This window comes from Lissotriton vulgaris, chromosome 1_1 (assembly GCF_964263255.1).
Source record: "Lissotriton vulgaris chromosome 1_1, aLisVul1.2, whole genome shotgun sequence".
Classification (NCBI taxonomy): Eukaryota; Metazoa; Chordata; class Amphibia; order Caudata; family Salamandridae; genus Lissotriton; species Lissotriton vulgaris.
In genome coordinates, this window is record NC_141685.1 from 1,364,279,392 (window position 1) to 1,364,300,202 (window position 20,811).

The 20,811-nt window shown below is 42.2% G+C and overlaps 1 protein-coding gene across 1 annotated transcript in view; it reads right to left on the minus strand.

The window, feature by feature from the left end:
* LOC147749185 (uncharacterized) overlaps positions 1–8,242 on the minus strand; it is a 76,948-nt gene extending 68,706 nt beyond the window's left edge. The window contains exon 1 of the mRNA XM_086929548.1: positions 8,165–8,242. Within this exon, the coding sequence (XP_086785674.1) occupies positions 8,165–8,242 (78 nt within the window). The remainder of the gene's footprint in view (positions 1–8,164) is intronic.
* Between the last annotated feature and the right edge of the window lie 12,569 nt (positions 8,243–20,811).

Genomic DNA, 20,811 nt, shown 5'->3' on the forward strand with positions numbered 1-20,811 from the left:
GTTGTTCTGGTATTGTATATTTATTTAGTGAAGCTCTATTTTCTTACCTGGTGTGGAATCTTTTTGTGTGGCATTTTCACTGATTTACTCTTTGGAGTTTTGTGCAAATACTTTGGACATTGCCTCTAAGTGAGAGAAAATCACACAACCATACAGCCACTTAGACACCAACTGGCTGACTGATACAGACATTCACACAACCATTCACTCACCCAAACATTCACTGAGACACCTAATCACTCACTTATACAGTCAGTCACACACCTACTGAATCATCCAAAGAGGTACTCACACACTCACTGATGCACCAATACACCTGGTATATAAATTTAAACCATCAAAAACCTTTCAAAAACGCTCACAGTCACTGGATGATGTCATCAGTGATGTATTTTGAAATGTCATCAGTGATGTCCCTGACCATATCATGAGTGATGTAATATGTGAGGTCATAAGCAGGGCATTGTGGGGTGTGAGTTATAGTTGTATAGTTATCTCACTAACTATAACAGTTACATGTCAGTGGTTTTGTATGAGTGACACCTGAGCCTAACTATAATGTCCCTGTAAGTTTGGTGTTTTTTGTAAATGTATATATATATATATATATATATATATATATATATATATATATATATATATATATATATATATATATATATATATATATATATATATATATATATATATGTTAGAAAAGGCTCCCGACCAGCGTTTTTTCAGGAACCACACAAATGACTCGCACTCCGGGGTCTGTGTTTCAGTTGCGTTTAATGGCGACGCGTTTCGACCAAACGGTCTTCTTCCAAAGCCAACCACATGTAAACACAATCACCATTTTATACAACAAAAAGTGCTCCATAAGGTACAGGAAACTGAGGTAGGACCACTTTGTCTATCCAGACTACAATTCAGTTGAACTACAAGTGAGGTAGAAGACAGACTGTGAAGAAAACGGTCTCAAGTGAAAAATTATTATTTACACATAGTATTCATACATATAAAGTGCAAATAGATTACTCATTTGTGAGACGAAGAAAGAATGTTTGATATTAAACATATATATATATAATGCAAAAGGAGCGTTGAATAATATTAATACAATTTAGAGTAATTTTACATGGGCACCTTTTATTACATGTCTACAATAAAGTGAGGAGGGAGATAGGTTGGTTTTCTTTGTAGGTCAATGTTTGTTGGAAGTTTTGCTAGGAGAGATGAAAGTCTATGGCAGAGGTTTATTGCAAAGTCGGTATGGGTAGGTTGTGAGAGATAGGGTTTGTGATTTAGGGAGGGTATATGCGTAGTGTAGTGAGGACTTGCAGGAGGCAAGTACTTTGAGTGGGTTGTAAAGACCATGATTTGCTGAGGTGCTAAGGCAGCCTTTATCCACATAGTGAGAGTAGATCTCAAGTACGATTTGTCAAAGCGTCACAATTCACAAAGGATCTTGTAGCACAGTCAGAAGGGCGAATGGCACACTGCGAGCAAGCACTGATTTCTCAGATGAACACAGCTCACAGAAAGAGGTGATGGTACACTCATCATTCATATATGTAGTTCACACATTTGCTGTGCGCTGATCATTCAGAGGACGAGGGACACGGTGTTCAGAGTATTATAATTTGCTCCTATGACTTCATAACATTTAATTTGAATATTTATATATTTATCTGTATTCATCCTGCATTATGAGTGATGTCATTTTTTCAAAGATGATGTGGTTTGTCCAACCAATTTTGATGTCTGATGTGGATTTTACATGCTTCAGTCACGCTGCTTACAGTAAAAACCCTCATAAGAATCAAATTGCCAAAAGCCATATACAGTTGGAGGGGACATTTTTCCATTTCTCTTCTAATTAAATTACACTGCATGTGAAGTAATAAGTCTATGGGCTTAACTTACTCCCTTTGAGTTCAGACTCACAGTATCCATATTGAAATAAATCACAGTTTTTCTCCAGCTAACACAGCTTTAACGTTCTCTCTCCAAGTATCCAAGGAACGTGAACACTGTTGTAAATTGATAAATCCATTCCAGGCCATTCTGACCGGGCTCATTTAAAAGAATACCTTGCACCTGAGAGACTATCCATGCATTCAAACATTACTCTCTTTTGGCTTCAATTATAAACTTTCTAATTAAGCAGACCAAGTATAAGAAACTGGGTTCTTAGTTGAGAGGAGTAGAAGCACCAATCAAATAATAAACTGATTCCTTGTCTGGGTAAACTACAAAAGTCACTAAGTAAGCCTGTGCTTACCCTCTAGTACCTTAACACAAAAGCACTCACGCTTTACTTAGTGGTAATGTGTATAGTACTTAACAAATAAAGTACTAAAGTGAAAACACTGCACAAAAAAATCTCAAATCTTTTTACATTGCTAGAGCTTCATGTTAGCAGTGGTCACAGTCTACTGCTGCTGATGCTGGTTCTTGTAGAGGACGCAAAGAGCAGGTTCTCACAGGATATTCACATCAACGGGCATCGCAGATGGTTGTCAGGCGACATGAGGAGTCCATTTGTAGTCGCACAGGAACCAAAAACCTTAGAATCTTCATCAGGGACTCAGGAATTTTGGTTGTCAGGCAGGAAGAGAACACTCTGATGCCAGTCAAGGGTCACGACCTTGACTGGGGGATCAGCGCTCACTTAAGCAGAGGCCAGCAACAGGTCTCATGCCGGTCCATGCAGGTCCAGTTGGTGCTGGTTGGCTTGACAGTTGCAAGGAGACCTCTGGAAACTTGTTTATTCCCTGTAGCTCTAACAGGAGGTTAGTCAACTGACACTTTGAAGCACTTATGTGGAGCCTGAGCTCAAGTCAAGCAGGTCTAATCTTCATTCTTCAGATAACAGGGCAATCCATTTCCTGAATCTATCACAGGACCAGCAGTTTTCTGATGAGAGGTTTTGAAGGTGCCACTTTTATCCTCAGTGCCAGCCTATGCAGGAGGGATGGCCCATCTGTCTAAACTTGCCGCTTACCTATGTTTGGCTCCAAAATGTGGAGGCTAACAAAGGGTAGACAGGCATATTTGTGAGATGCATTTTGTCAGTGGCACAGCAGGCACCCCTTAGAAGTCGGGAAGGGCTGGGCAAGCCCTAAGGCTATGCTTTGAAGTTCAGGAAGGCTAAGCACAACCTTCCAGGACATCCCAGTCAGGAGGTGAACACCCAGCCCCACACCCAAGGTTCTTTAGTCCTCACATCTGAAAGTAATACACAAATCACAATGGGAGATACATTCAGAGTCATGTGATCCTGGATCTTGCCAGAAATGCACATTTGGTTTATGCAGAAAAATACACACTTTCTAAAGTTGGGTTTTTCAGAATTGTAACTTAAAATCCGGCTTTATGATTAAAGAGGATTACAAATTACAATTTAATTGAATGGAAACAGTGTCCCTTGATCTGGTTCCAAATTGAAGTTATGACTTATAAAGCGTGGCAAGGTAACCCGGTGTTAGTCTATGTGGGACTTAGCTTTACAACATTGAAAACTGCCTTTAGGAGTTTTTCATTGTCAGGGCATGTAAAACTGAAATAAACATGTCCTACGTTTTAAATACAATGCACCCTGCCCTGTATATTAGAGGTGAATTATATGTATTAAACAGGAAGGTTTTATGCCTAGTAAAAGGTTTGTAATGACTGGTTGAAATGGCAGTTTAACAGGTTACTACAGATTTCAGTGGCAGGCCTGAAACACGTTTTGCAGTGCTACTTTAGAGGGTGAGGAGGGCACAATGCATGCTGCAAACCACTAGTAACATTTAATTTTCCAGGCCCTAGGTATATTTAGTACCATATACTAGGGACTTACAAGCAAAGTAAATGTAACAACTCAGACGTAGGCCAACTTTCCCCTGTTTGTTAGGGAGACCACAATTTCTTTACCACTTATTAGCAAAGTGCGCAGAGGCATAAAAGCCAACAAAAGCGGGTTCAGCGAATGAAGGAACAAATCTAGGGTGACCTTGCATAAGGTGCCAGGTTGAACACCGCCTCATTCTGTTTTTGCCTCCAACATCTAAAGTACATATAACCAGCTCACTGAATAGTAATATTTTGGTAGGTTGTAAGGCTGACCAACAGATATGAAACCATCACCACTGACATTGATTAGATGCAAATATAACTCATAAGCATTTATTCTTTTTAGTATTTGATAGGTCTACAAGCCCAGCCCTAATGTAGACATATATTAGATATCTCTAGATGGTGAATAGTGTTTGAACAGAAGACAAGTAATCCTTCTTCCTTTTACCAAACCCTGTATGTTTTCCTCTTGCACTGTACCACTACCCAGGTTCATAACACGGATGTGCAACCACCTGACAGCCCTCAAACACAAGAGTCATATAAAAAGACAGAATGGCCAGCAGAGTTTAATAGCATCAACTCTAACCCAGAAGAGCAGTAAACAACAAAACTTACTAGAAAATCTAAATGTGAGCAATAGCAAAGCAAAAATAGAGATGTCTGTAGAATTATGAGGACAATAAATCACCCAAATAAAATTCATTCAGAAAATCAACTGTGAACCAATAAGGAAATGTTGACGATGAAAGAATTTCACAAATTAGGTAAGGCGTAACATTTACAGACTTCAGCCCCTAACACTTAAAACACTTCACACTCAATTACCATATTTCTAGAAGTTTTAAACCTAAATCAATCATGAAAGAAAATTAAAAAGGAAAACATAAATCATAACCTTTTACGAAGCAAGAAATCCTCTAAAATGGTACATGGTGCACCAATATAAGTTGGTACTTATTTGAAAACTAAAAAAGGAGAGGATCAGAGAGATGTAAATGTTGGTTGTATAACCTATTAAATATAACAAAAAAATGACATAATCAAGAGGTCTGTGTTGTTCTTATGTACCTTGATAATTCACACCATTTACTGAGAAATATTTCCAGATATTTTGCAGCACTTGTAACTGAATTACCAGGAAAGTCATGTGTGTTCCATTGAAATGGATTGAGTGCAATGTTATTGTGAAAAGTGAAACTGCATATTTTTAATACAGATGGGCTTTAAATTCACAAGACACTCATTAGTGTACCTCATATCTAAAACATTTCGGGGCATATTATCAAGGAATGGCGTTAAAATTATCGCTGCTTTAGCGGCAGGAAACTGCCTAAAAAATGGCTGTAATGGGCTTGCTAATAAACCGTAGAGAATTCCAATAGAAGCCCATGTTAACACCACAACATGGGTTTCTATTGGAATTCTCAAGGGCATATTATCAAGCCCATTATCGCCACTTTAGTGGCAGTTTCCTGCTGCTAAACCTCAATAAAATAGATTGTCAAAAAATAAGCTCTATTCCCTTAACCCAGTGGTTCCCAATCTTTTTTGACCCGAGGCTCCCTTGACCTAATTGGCAGTTGGCTGTGGCTCCCCACCATTTTTTTACCGGTGCACCGGGGTGCAGCGGCGCACACTTTGGGAACCACTGGTCTACATGAAGAATGGAGCCTAGACATGATGAAGGATTCAGAGAGTAGCCATTACCATAAAACCTTATTTGCATTCACAAAGATCTTATAAGTGCATCTAAATGCATACAAAACCATCATAGAGTAGCATAAAGCACTCCCACTAAAAGTAACCAGGCTAGAGAAAGGCTCAAGGAGCTCTGTTACGTTACAAGAAGTTTACATGGGGTATGCTCTGATGAACCCAAGACGGCTCACCAGACCCCATCTACCCAGTGTTTTAAGTGAGCTGGGTACAGAGGACAAGTGGGACAGGTCCAAAACTGTATAGTCTCTCAAAAAGATAATTGAAGACACTGGCCTGCATTACGGATGGACTATTGTAAGACGTACATACCCATAATACTCTGACAATAACATGCATTTTTGTTCTGCATTGAGAAGAAGAGGTAGTGTCCACGGGAAAGCGCACATTGGTGTTTAAACAAGTGGGCTTAGTGGAGATCCATGCAGGATGCAAGCACAGTATTATCAAAGATGAACAGCACCTGCGACCAGATGGATCTATGTCTCAGGAACACTACTTTCCATTCCTGGACTTTGCTTTTGCATCATTGTTATCAGGTTCGTTGGTGCAATTGGCTCAATTAACCTGAACCAAGACTACAACTCTCAAAATGCAATATGCTAAATCAAAACCCAGAAGTGGAAAGTTATGGCCTGGTGACATGGAGTCATCGGGACTCCCTACTTTTGATGCCCATCTGCACCATGACTATTAGAAGAACATGACAAGAAATGTAGTAACTGTGCATGTTTAGGTGGTATTCATAGACCTGGGAAAAGTGTAGTTTACACTGGTATAATTTGCATAATTTTAGGGATTTCATGTTATGCATGTTAAGTGAAATTCCCAAAATTATGCCACTTCACATACTGACACACCATTCACAGTAAATATTTACTGCAAAAGCGCGATATGTGACAATAAGTTTTCATCCAACATGTGGGACCATAATGCAGAGTGCTCTTGTTCATGTTGCTTTTCTTTCTTTACACTATTTTTAGCGCAAAATGTAGCTCTTGTCAAACATTGACTCAATGTCACATTCTGCGCTAAATTACATTCTGTGCTAAAGTTTAGCTGGAAATGATGAATTTGCATTTCACATAAGTATGCACAATTTTGTCATTTGGCATAAATATGCAAAAGCAAATTACATTAGTTCCACACTTTGGGAACCACAGCTATATAGCATGCCTTTACAAGTTCAAAACTGCCCCAATTTGCAAACATATGCCACATTTTAGGTATTTAATTCACAAATGAGGGGCGTTTTTTTATATTGGTGGCCATGTCTATTTTCTGTCCCAGTCCAACACTGACCCTTAACCACGTCCTGAGATCATAGCAGCATATACTGCCATGTAAAAAAGAAAGGGAATGACAACTACTTGTCATGGAGAAAGGACAGGGGTTGAAGCACACAGGCACGAGCAAAATAAATGTAGGAAGTTAAGACGATAAGATTCTAAGAAGGGCCGAGACAAAAAGAAAGAGGGAAAGGGAAGCATCGACTGCAAAGTCAAAAATGCCCAATTAGTGACCCCAGCCCATTACATGAACTACAGAGCCCGGCTCTTCGTCTCCTGAGATCTAAAGGTACTCAATACATTACGGACCGTTCTGTTGGGGCAAATTGGTAAATCATCTGTAAATTGGGATTTGGGCAACATTCAACAAATCCCCGCTGCGTGCTTTAAAGAAGACAAGATACATAGGAAAATCATAAATGAAACTTTGGGGTCTCTGCGTGAGCACGTATCCGTGCGTGACAACACTTGCAATCCAGCGTTGTCTGTCTGTGATGTCACACGCATTACTCGGTGTCTGAGCAGCAGGTCGTTTCCCTTTAGGGTGTGAACAAAGGAAGGGGAGGAATTGCGGCTGCAATTTCCAGGACCCATCCTGCGAGGCAGCACGGCGCCCCTGGCTTTTCATCACGGCGCACCGGGGCGCTGCGACGCACACTTTGGGAACCACAGCCTTAACCCATTAACCATACTGCTCGTAGTCGAGTTACGCGTTTGGTGACAGCGTGAACTTAAAGCCCACTCTTGCATCTTATTTGGAACTGCTGCCGTCTGGTGCCCTTTGTTTTATTCCTGACCTGGACCCGCTGCTGGCTTGAACTTGGGCTGCCCAGGGGGAGCGGGACTGCGAGGACCAGAGGTACTTGCGCTTCATGACCACGGGCACCTGGTGCCTCTTCCCGCCCCCTCCTCCCTGTTAACCCCTAAAACACGACTCGCGGCCCCCGCTCCGCGGGAGCCTCTCGTAGTCGAGTTACACGTTTGGTGACAGCGTGAACTTAAAGCCCACTCTTGCATCTTATTTGGAACTGCTGCCATCTGGTGCCCTTTGTTTTATTCCTGACCTGGACCCGCTGCTGGCTTGAACTTGGGCTGCCCAGGGGGAGCAGGACTGCGAGGACCAGAGGTACTTGCGCTTCATGATCACGCGCACCTGGTGCCTCTTCCTGCCCCCTCCTCCCTGCTAACCCTTAAAACACGACTCGCGGCCCCCGCTCCGCGGGAGCCGCTCGTAGTCGAGTTACGCGTTTGGTGACAGCGTGAACCTAAAGCCCACTCTTGCATCTTATTTGGAACTGCTGCGGTCTGGTGCCCTTTGTTATATTCCTGACCTGGACCCGCTGCTGGCTTGAACTTGGGCATGTCCAGGGGGAGCCGGACTGCGAGGACCAGAGGTACTTGCGCTTCATGACCACGTGCACCTGGTGCCTCTTCCCGCCCCCTCCTCCTCCTATTTAGTAACGCCCAAACACGCGCACGCGGGACGCGCGCGGGCGGGCGCCGGGCAAAGCCCGGGCACAGGGCGGGTCGTCTACGGCTGTCCAGGGCCGGATAAGGCCGGGCTGGGCCCCCCTCCAAGGTTTCTTCCTCCGTGGTAAGATTTCCCACCTATTAACTCTGTTAACAATCATCAAAGCCACTAACTGATAACTGATTATGGCTCGTATCCCTGGAAGGGGGGGGAGGGGGGAACGGAGCACCACTGGACCTAGGGGGAGCTTAAATGGAACATTGGATGACTTTTTCATAAGAGCTGCTGGGGTTGTTGACAGAGAGATTGCACTCACAGAAAAACGCCTATCACATGAACTTTTGGGTGCTAAGCGCTCCTCGCTAGGGGACTTGAAAAATGCTGTTACACCAGTCCATGATGGACCAAGAGGCTTAGTTACGACAAGCCCTAATGAACAAGAAGGGGTTTCACTTGATGATAAATTTACTGACTTGGATGCTGAGTTATCACCTCTGAACATCTCCTCATGCAGTAGCTTATCTTCAGAGGGTTTCCACCCGATAGTGGCCAGGAAAAGTATACAGGCCATCGACTTACAAACTATAGTACCTACTTGTCCCAAGCAAGTTGGCAAAAGAAAGAGGGGAGGGGGCCGATATTTGGGCAGGAAACCTACAATCATTAAATTGTCATATAAACCACGTATACCTACCCCATAAAATGTCTCAATTAAACCTAATAAAACAGTAAAAGGTCTTATAGCTACGGATACCCTTGGCCCACAATTACAAAACATTGCACAAAGAACGGGGAAAGAGAAAGAGTTAGAAATGTCATTCTCTAATATGACACATTTATTAGGATCTTTTACTCTTCCCCCTGATAGAAAGACTAAGGGTCATTAACGGGAAACTTGACGCCCTAAGCGAAACAATTCTAGAAAACTCACGAAAGCTGGACATCTTAGTACCACCAGAACACAATAAGGACAGTATGCCTGAGCATAGCAATACTGTAGCATCTGAAGCTAAGACAGCTATTTGCGCAGTTACCAAGGTCGTAGCTAAATATCGAAACAATATTGGCCACCTGCAGAAATCTGCAAGAAATAAATTCACTGAAAATAGGTCACAAAACACACCAATAGTGAAACCAATTGAGAATAAGGGGGTAGACGATGGGCAAGCTAAATTGGAAGATCAGGTTCCTTTGCCTGTAATTAATTTACCGCCTGAATCCTCACCTCTGGTACTTCTCCTTGGAAATGTACCGGTATTGAATAAGGGAACAAGGGAGAACCATGGTCAGCTTAAAAATAAGGTGGCTCACTGGATTGCAAATAACACCACTGAGGGTAGCAAGATATGGCATAATATCATAATGGCACAAAGGGTGGGCTGGGTGGGCAGGACACGAAAGAATAAAACAGGGGACTGTGTTATAGTGAACTTTAACAGCCCCAAACCAGTGGGGAGAATCCTTAGTGAGGTCATGTTTTATGCAGGGACAAGGAGTGAAGGAATTGAGATTCTTCCTCTTGAGTATTTTTACAGAGATTTGAATAGAACAAACCCCAATAGAGGTAATGGGTGGGGATACAATAGGATACCGCACCCACAAGTAAGTCAAGGATGGGGATGTCCTAGAAAGAGTCATTCATGTCACCCACATCACATACAGCGGGGATATGTGGGTTATGTCCCAGTCTTTGAAGGACTAAACAGGTTTGCAGCCCTTTCCGGTCTTAATGACTGTGACTGACTGGGTGGTGAGGATAATAAAGCTACACAGATATCCACACATGCCTCGCTGCTGGGGAAGTCCCCATCACCGTATGCCTCGTCTGATCATGCAATTCAGGGTAATGGAGTAATAGGAGAAGTGCCTACTCTGCTAAGTTCCCCCACCCTGGAAACAGATGCCACTAAAGAAAATGTACTAATGGATAACTCACTCAGGACTACACCCACTGTAGGGGATAGCGAACGCACATCACTAACTACTCAGATTAGTAAAGAACGCAAGTATGAGCAAGAAGTTATAAGGATGGGATTAATGTCAGATCCTCAGCGGGTGAACCCCGATAACGATAAACCACGGTCAAAACAGTTTTCCCCCAGGCAGCGGGGTGGCCAAGTGAGCATTGTTTCCTGGAACGTGTGTGGGCTAGAGAGCAAAGTACACAATACAATCTGGGGGGGGTTCGTGCAGGACTTTGACATCCTATGTATACAGGAAAGTTGGCTTATAAACGAGAAACACCTTGATGGTTTTAAAACTTTCCATATTCCTGCAGTACGTTCTCTGTATGGTAGGCATAAAGGAGGGATATGTATTTATGTGTCCAATGTGTTAAAAGTTGTCAAGATCGCTAGTAGAAACAGTTCACATTATTTTCAACTGTTTTCTGTTATTCTAAACCACTGTGTAGAGCTACTAATAGTTAATTTTTATAACAACATAAAGAATGAGGACTTTGCTGAAGTCTTGCACAAATTACAGGTTGAATTAAGTGGCCATAATCTGTCTAAGGGGGAAAATACCATATTGATAGGGGTAGGGGATTTCAATATGAATATATGTGACTGTGAAACATGTGGGTTAAAGGATTATGGAAGGGGAGAAAATGTGGGTAGGAGTCACTTTATGCATACTGAGAGAGGAGAGATAATAAATAGTATCATGGCCAATTTCGATCATGGATTTGCTAATATGCTGTGTTCTCCTAAGGTTGATTTTAGTGCCACATTTTTAGCTAGGGGGCTTCATTCTATCATAGACTTTGTGATTGTACCGAATAGATTTTCTAATTGTGTGGAAGACTTTGATATTCCCATAATTAGGTTAAGTGATCATCTACCCCTTAGTGTGACTATAAGCACCTCAGAGCTTACTAGCGTTTCTACTATTGAGTCCCTGACCTGGACACAAAATATCGCTATAGCACGCCAAAACGGACTGGCATTAAAATGGAGCATTGTAGATCCGATTGAAAAATCTAAGGAAATTATAACTACGGCCCTTAAATACATTATGGTCTGTCTGGATGAGAATTCTTCCCATGAACAAACCCTGGAGGCTTTTAGTAACATCACTAGTATCATCCAGGACAAGTTAACTAGGGTACAGAGTAATAACTCTAATAAAGGGGTGGGCTGGTTTGATTCTCAGTGCACTAAGGCGTATACTGCCTTTAAGGTGGCCCTAAGTACCAAACCAAGTGAACATGACGTAATAAGAAACTGTAGGAAAGTGTACACCCAGGCAAGGCGCCAACGAAAAAAGGAAATCAAAGATCTAGCATGGCAGAATCTGTTGAGTGCTTCACAGTGTAGAGACTCTAGATCCTTTTGGCAGGCAGTCAATGCACCCTTTTTTACTAAAAAAGGAGGCGGCAAGGCTAGACATTGCCATAGATGAAAAAACTTGGATCGATTTCTTCTCAAAGGTCTACAGTAACACACAGGGGCAAACCACGAATGAGGACAAGAAAAGAGGGTATCCGCTGAAAGGGGGTGGCCATCATCCAATAAATATGGAGATTTCCCTTGAGGAAGTACAGTTAGCACTACATGCCAGCAAAAATAATAAAGCCCCGGGACCAGATGGGATCCCTATCGATATTTTTAAACTTAATACAGATTTATGGGCCCCAATTTGCACACGGGTCCTTGAGGCTTGTTGTGCTAAAGGCTTGTTGGTACTTGGTCAGAATCGGTCATAATACCAATATACAAAAAGGGGGATAGGGAGAGTCCATCTAATTATAGACCAATATCCCTATTAGACTCCCTTATGAAAATGGTGGGGAGAGTGGTCCTAAATAAAATGCAATCATGGGCCGAGGAACATGGCATTTTAAGCCCCGTGCAGTATGGCTTCCGGGAAGGGATGGGCACCGTACAGCAGGTCCTAAATTTTGTTTTGCTTCAAGCGAAATATACACGGGCTAAAGAGGGATGTCTTTATGCAATTTTTGTCGACCTCTCTGCCGCCTTTGATTGCGTGATACATACTAAATTGTGGCAAATACTTGAGGAGATGGAAGTCGAGCCAGCCATTGTATTATTTTTACGGCAGCTCTATTTAGGGGCAACAGCTAAAGTAAGACATGGGCTGAGGGGGGAGTGCACAGGGTCCTTTACCATAGAAAAAGGTGTAAGACAAGGCTGTGTGCTGGCCCCTTTTCTCTTTTCCCTCTACACGAATAATCTTGAGGTTGAACTGGGGGCCAGAAAAATCGACTTCCCAAGGTTTGGTAATAAGCAGATAGTATCACTCTTGTATGCGGATGACGCTATATTGATGGCAAGAACGAAGATGGGTGCGAAGAAGGCCCTTACAAAATATTTAGAATTCATGGAAGTAAGGGGCCTTAACATCAATGCAAAGAAATCATATGTGATGCGTTGTGGCAAAGGTCGTGCAACCTCCAAATACCTCAAAGTTTCAGGACTTGAAATTGAGTACATTAAAACCTTCCCATACTTGGGGGTATTAATTGATGGTTCTGGCACTTGGGGACCTGAGATTAAGAATAGGACCCTATCCTTTAAACGATCAATAGCAGCACTGAAGAACTTCTCCTTTAAGTTGGGTAAAAAAAAACCTGAAATCATGTTAAAAATGTATGTGGCCAAATGCAGAAGTATCACATTGTATGGGGCAGGGATCTGTGGATACCAGGATACATCATTGTTACAGGTTGAAGAAAACACATTTTTTAGATACTTGCTAACTCTCCCAAAGGGCACCTCAGTTTTTAATTGTCATACGGAATTAGGGATGGACCATATTACAGACCTGATTAAAATGCAACCTATTCTGCTTTGACGCAGAGTATGGGCTCAGAAGCTCTCGGCCTAAACTAGGACATTATAAGGGATGTCATGGGCCTAGATAATGCGAAGCGCATTGCCTGGCTTGAGTATATTAAGAAAACATTAACTGACCTCCAAAGGCCTGAGCTATTTAGTAACCCGGACTTATTTAGGAATGTTTCGAAAAAAGAACTGATGAGGTTATGCATGGCCCATTTCGACTTATTAAGATGTGCAGGGGAGTTAATGAAGAAAACAGTAATTGATCACCAATTGTCGCTAACCACCTATACAATACAACCATATTTAACCATGAGTACTGTGGGCTTTGACCGATTCATCCTGACCAGATTTAGGTTTAATTTATTTCACCGGCTGGTCACATTTCCAAGTAAAAATGACTGGTCTAGAACCTTAGTTCCTTGCCCCTGTGACAACTGGCTGTACGAGAGGGAGCGAAAAAGATGGATTAAACAGTATTTGAGGCAAGGTGTTTGATGGCAATGCAGACCTGCGTTTCTTAGCTTGCAGCAACTGGGAAATGTTACTTGCACTATGGTGATGACAGGATTTTTAAAAAATGTTTTAAAAAATCGTAATTCAATGATTAGCTGATTCATAATAATGATTTAATCCTATCTTAAGATAAATGTTATTTATTGTTAGATGAAATGTAATGCTGTATATATATATGTATTGTTGCTTTTATGATTTTACATCGTAAAAATCGAGAAAAACTAATCTGAATCTGAATCATTAACCATACTCCCAAAAGTGTCATACCTATACCGTATATGTAACAATATTAAAACTGATAATAACCCTAACCCCTAACCCTTTAACTCCTTAACACTATACCCCAAAACCATAACACTTAAACCTGTACCCAACACCTTAACTATTATACCCTTAATCGAAAACCACAAATATATAATCTCCATAGCCTCCCATCTATTCCCCTAATGCATAATCCCTAGACCCTTAACTTTAATGTAAGGTATCCTCTTTTGTCCCCCGCATGTGTGTGTGTTTGTGCAAGTGTGCATGGATTCTGAAAATGCATGGGCCTTTAGAGGTAGAACAATGTCTGAATTACATTTAAGTTAAATATTAACATAATGATTTAGATTCAAAACATAACAGATATCCCATCCATCGTATTCCAAGTGTATTATCGTCTAAGGCACTTGTAATATGGAGGAAGAAGTATATGCCACATTTTGACTGAGTTTCCCATCAACCATACTGAAAAAAGACCCCCAGTCAAGCAATCTAATACATAAATTAACCTACCAGTGGTAGAAGTAGTCAAGCTCACTAATAAATGGCAATGTTTAAAGAAATTGCAGCTCTCACAAGCTAAACAGCTTCAACCTCCTCCTTCCAAGTCTCCAAAGAAAGTGACCACTGCGCCTGAGATCTAGAACTCTCAGCCTCAGTGTCCTAGGCAGCACTAATGGAGCCATTATGACACAATCAGCAACCATCTGCTTGTTTCTATTTTTGCTACCTGGCAATGCTGATGATGTCACAGACACGGAATCTGCAGAGGGTGGAAGATGAGTTGAGAATCCGGGTGTGTGTGAAATTACATCAAACAACTGAAGCAGGATTTCCCTTAAAGAAAATGCAGAAAATGTCACAGTTCTTTAATAAGGGAATGCCCACAAGCTTTCCAATCCACTTTAGCTTTGTTCCAGTGTCACAGTGTCACTACTCGAGCTCGGCGGAGAAGGGTAGGTCATACAGCCCGGACACAGGAGATTAGAGCTGAAACCCAAGGGCTCATCCTTGATGTTCTGTCCCGCCGACCCCTCATGTGGCTTTTAGTTCTTGACCAGTAGGCATAGGACAACCCACAGAGGTAAACATACACCATCACACACATGACACTAGCATGTTGTTTTTCACCTTTTTAAGGTCCTGATGAATCGCGGGCAATTATTACCCTTTGCGAGAAACATGTCGACCATCTTCACCCCTAGTCTCATCTAGGGTCACCTGACCTAACTTGTTGACACCTAGTGAGCTAGTCCCTTGTTTTTAATTGCAGCCAGGGGACCCCCAGAATAAAGTGAATTCCGGTACCCCTAGCTACATTTTAATATCCCATTTCACTATCACACACCATCTTGCCCACACACCCACACCTCACCATAAGGCTGTTGGATAAAAAGATCTCCGCCAAAGAGCCCCTCTTTGAGGTGAGCCCGTCGGGGATTGCACCGCCTCCCCGACGAGGAGCAACCGCCGATGATGAAGCATGACACCCTTCTGGGTGTGTGAGGCAAATCCATCCAACAAAATGGATGCCCCAGGGTGTTACTCCTACACCTTTGGTCACGCCAGTTAAATCTTCCCTAGTCTTACATTGGAACAGTCCAGCAACCCCTCGTTGTTGTATTCACAGTGTCACAGAACCCACATCTGTACATACAGTGTGCCACAGGAACCAAGCTATACCTGTCTGATGAACCGTACTAGGGTGACACCAGTCCTAGGTTTCTGGTGTTCTGGTTCAGGGAGAACCTGGCCTTTTCCCATTAGAGCAGAGTTAAGACCTATTTTGAATTTGACTGGGTCCAAACTGAGGTGATAAAGTATGGAAAATAATGATGGGTCTGGATGAGCCTTCGAGAAAATACCAAAGGATGAGATTAATTCAAGCATGACATCCATCAGTTTTCTGTACACTTTAACCCTTTCGCAGCTAGAACTTTCTCCCCCGCTGCTAAGCTATTTTTGGCTATTTGGGGTAGTTCACGCTTAGGCCCCTGTAACTGTATGTACACACAAGGTATCCATGCCAAATTTGTGTCTTTTTCTTCCACCATTATGTGGATTTTAGAGGTACCCAGGGTTTGTGGATTCCCCTGAAGGGGACACCAATATTAGCCACAATTGACAATGTTTGAAGTTTACAAGGGATTCTGGGTAACAGAACCTGCTGATAGCCACACAAGTCACCCCATCCTGCATTCCACTGGGTGTCTAGTATTTAAAAATGTATAGGTTTTCTAGGTTTCTATACGTGCTGGCTGAGCTAGAGTCCAAATTCCGCAGCTAGACACATAGCAAAAGACGGGTCAGTTTTTACTGGAAAGCTCTGATGTTCACGTTGCGTTTTGTGCCATTTCCTGTCACGGGCACCAGGCACAAGTGAGGTATCATTTCTATTGGGAGTCTTTGGGTAATGCTGGGTGGGTGGAAGATTGTGGATCCAAACAGATTCCAGAACTTGCCATCACAGAAATGTGAGGAAAATGTGTTATTTTTTTGACAAAGTTTGAGATTTGCAAGGGATTCCGCTTGAACCGCTGAATGGAATTACAGCAAATTTGATACAAAGTTTGATGTAGGTTCAGAAACCAAGCTTTTTATGACTTGGTGTAAATCTGTTGAGTAGCTTCAGAGATATTAAAGTTAAGAAAACTAGATATCTAGGGACGCAAGAAATCTTTTATAAAAAAGATGCATTGGCTCCCACTGTTTTTTTTTAATGAAGACCCCAGGTCGGCCAAATCCCAGGGGCATATTACAATCAAGGAGAAGGTTCATGGGGCTCCCTCCTAGGCTTTTGAAAAGCCATGAGGACAGCAACCTACCCGGGGCACTTAAGCACACAAATTCAGGTGGCTTGCACAGCCCCCACAGCCCTAGGGACCACCCTCTCCCAGGGGCACTGAACAATCTAAACATGGGGAGCCCGTCCAGCCCCCTGGCAGCCCCAGGGTCTGCCACCTCCCTGGAGCACATACATTATTTAAGAAGGAATGTTGGAGTGGCCCTACTGCCTCCCCTGCTGCCCCGGTGACAACCACTTCCCCAGGACAGAAATAGTATATTTGTGGTGGAGCTACGTTGCTCCCCGGGTACAGCTACCTCCCTGGGGCACAAACAGAATAATGGGAGGGTGTCCATTGTGGACCCCTGGCCCCGGGGACCACCCTCTCCCCTGGGCTAAATACTTGAAAGAGGGGGGCCAAGTGGCCCTACTTGTGGATCCGTAGATGGCCTGGGCGCTCTTGCAATGTCACAGGGAGGCCCCCTCCTGGGACATTGATGTTTGCCATGGCTTCTAGCAAATGCTGCTCCGCTTTCATCAAGCAAGAACATTAAAAATACTCTCACTTTCTGAAAGCAGAGCAGAATTGCTTTGGGACAGAGGGAGCTGCATGTTTAGCAGCTACCTCTGTCCAAAATCAATGCAGGCTTCTGCAGGATGCGGGGAGCAGGCAGGGACCGGGGTGCCCCCTCCCTGTATTTACAAAAAAAAAGAGGGGCCCCATGACCACCATTCAAGTGATTTTTGCACTTCCGAGGGGGTCGTAAATTGCGATCTACCCCATTAATATTCATGAGGTAGGTCATTTGCGATCCCCTATGAATCGCAGAAGGTGTTAAACACAATTTCATGCATTCTATTTTCCGATTTTCCTATTGCGAATCGTAAGAATTCGCAATTAAGAAATCGCAAAAATGGATTGTTGATGCATCTGACTCTGGGTTCTTAGTTGAGAGAAGTGGAAGCACCGCTCTAATGCTAAACACATTCCTTGTCTGGGTGAACCACAAAAGTCACTAAGTAAGCCTGTGCTTATCCTCTGGTACCTTAGCACAAAAGGACTCATGCTTAATTTAGTGGTAATGTGGATACCACTTATGCTGCACTCAAACAAATAAAGTGATAAAGTGAAAACACTACACAAGAAAGATCTCAAATCTTTCTACGTCACTGGAGTTTCATGTTGGCAGTCATCACAGGCTACTGCTGCTGATGCTGGTTCTTGAAGGGGACGCAAAGAGCAGGTTGTCACAGGAGATTCAGGTCAGTGGGCATCGCAGATGGTTGCCAGGCGTCATGAGGAGTACATTCGTAGTTGCACACGGACAAAACCTTATCTTCACCAGGAACTCAAGACTTGTGGTTTTCAGGCAAGAAGAGAACACTCTGATGGCAGTTGAGGATCACAACCTGGATATGCACCTCTTACACTGACACTTTGAATAACTTATGTGGAGCCTGAGCTCAAGTCAAGCAGGTCCAATCTTCTTTCTTCAGATAGTAGGACAGTCCTTTTCCTGAATCTTCCACAAGACCAGCAGTGTTCTAATAAAAGGTTTTGAAGGTGCAACTTTTATCCTCAGTGCCAGCCTGCAGGTGAGGGATGCCCCCTCTGTATACACTTGCCTCTTATTTTTATTTGTCTGCAAAATGTGCAGGGTAACAAAGGGTAGACAGGCCTATTTGTGAGCTGCATTTGTCAGTGACACAACAGGCAACCCTTAGAAGTTGGGGGGGGGGGGGGGACAAGCCCCGAGGCTATGCTTTGATGTTCAGGAAGGCTAAGTACAACCTTCAAGGACATCCTTGTTAGGAGGTGAACACCCCACCCAACCCCAAGGCCTATTCGTCCCCATATCTGGAAGTAATATACAAAACACAACAGCACACACATTCACAGTCGTGTGATCCTGGACCTTGGCAGAAATGCAAACTTTCTTTATGCAGAAAAATGCTCACTTTCTAAAATGGGCTTTTCCAGAATAACAACTTAAAATGTGGGTTTATCATTAAAGAGGATTTCAAATTACAATTTATTTGAATGGAAACAGTGTATCTTGATATGGTCCCAAATTGAAGTCATGACTTCTTAAGCGTAACAAGGTAGCCCATTGTTTATCTATTGGAGTTCGTTTTACAACCCTAAATCTTCTTCTAGGAGTTTTTCACTGTCAGGACATGTAAAACTGAAATAAACTTGTCCTGAATTTTAAATACAATGCACTCTGCCCTATATATTATGGGTGAATTATAAGTATTAAACAGGACAGTTTAGGACTAGCAAAAGGTTTGTAATGACTGGTTGAAATGGCAGTTTAACACATAACTACAGATTTTAGTGGTAGGCCTGAGACATGTTTTGCAGTGCTACTTTAGTGGGGGAGGAGGGCACAATAAGTGCTGCAAAGCACTAGTAGCATTTAATTTCCAGGCCCTGGGTATATTTAGTACCATATAATAGGGTCTTACAAGTAAAGTAAATGTAACCAATCAGACAAACGCCATCTTTACCCTGTTTGCAAGGGAGACCATAATTAGTTTACCACTATTTAGCAGCCCTAAAAGCCATCAAAAACGAGTTCAGCGAATGATGAAAAAAATGGTGGATGACCTTGCATAAAGGGCCAGGTTGAACACCACCTCATCCCGTTCCTGTTTAAAACATCTAGGACTCATATTACCAGCTCACTGACTAGTAATATTTTGTTAGGTTGTAAGGTTGATCAACAGATTTAAAACTATCACCACTGACATTGATTAGATGCAAATATATTTCATGAGCATTTATTCTTTAATACTATTTGATAGGTCGACAAGCCTAGCCCGAATGTAAACATATGGTAGATACCGCTAGGTGGTGAATAGTGTTTGAACAGAAGACAAGTAATCCTTCTTCCTTTTCACCACAGCCTGTATGTTTTCCTCATGTACTGTACCACTACCCAGGTTCATAACATGGATGTGCAACCTGACAGCCCTCAAACACAAGACCCACATTAAAAGATGGAAGGAACAGGAGTGTTTAATAGCAACATCTGTAGCCCAAATGAGGAGCAAAACACAAAAGTAACTAGAAAACCTAAATGTGCACAATAGGAAAAAAAATAGAGATGCCTATAGAATTTTGAGGGCAATAAAATACTGCAAAAAAATTATTTTAGAAAATCACAAATTAGGTAAGGCGTAACATTTACAGACTAGAGCTCCTAACACTTACAACACTTCATACTCAATTACCACATTTCTAGATGTTTTAAACATAAATCAATCACCAAAGAAAATTAAAAATGTAAACATAAAACATAACCTTTTTACTAAGCAAGAAATCATCTAAGCAGGTACATGGTGCACAAATAACTTTGGGTACTTAATTGAAAGCCAAGAACATGTTTGCCATAGAAAACATTATAGATATCAATAAAATAACATACTCAAATGTGTGTGTGTGTGTGTGATTATTTATTTTCTTACCTTGATAATTCACACTGTTTATTGAGAAATAGATCCAGTTATTTTGTACACTTCCAACTGAATTTCCAGGAAAGTCATGTGTGTTCCATTGAAATAAATTGAGTGCAATGTTACAGTGAAAAGTGAAGCTGCATATTTTTCATACAGATGTGCTCAAAGTTCCCAAGACACTCATTAGCATAGCATAAAGCCTCATCATTTCTCCTCAGTATGCATTGAATTGTATTGTAATTGCCTTTATATAAAGCTTACTACCCCTGACGTGGCGTCAAAGAGCTTTTTCGGCGGGTGCACGCTACTCCGGGACCCATAGAGGATTAGTGGTGAATTAGTATGGTGAAACATGCAAGTACATTTTAAGTGGTGGATAGGTTAGTCAGTTATTTGGATATGGAATGATAGCCGAAGGATAGAGGAGGACAAAAGTTTCTATTTATTTATCGCTTGTTGACGCACGCTATTCCGGAAGCCTATAAAGGATTAGTGGTGAATTAATATGGTGAAATATGAGGTAATTTCAGTGGTGGATATTAGTCTGTTACTATGAGTGAGAAGGATAGCGGGGGATAAAAGGGGAATAAAGATTAGCATTCATATAGCACTTGTTACCCCTGATGGGGGTTGAAGCGCTTTTCTGGTGAGTAGCATGCCACTCCTGAACCCATAAAG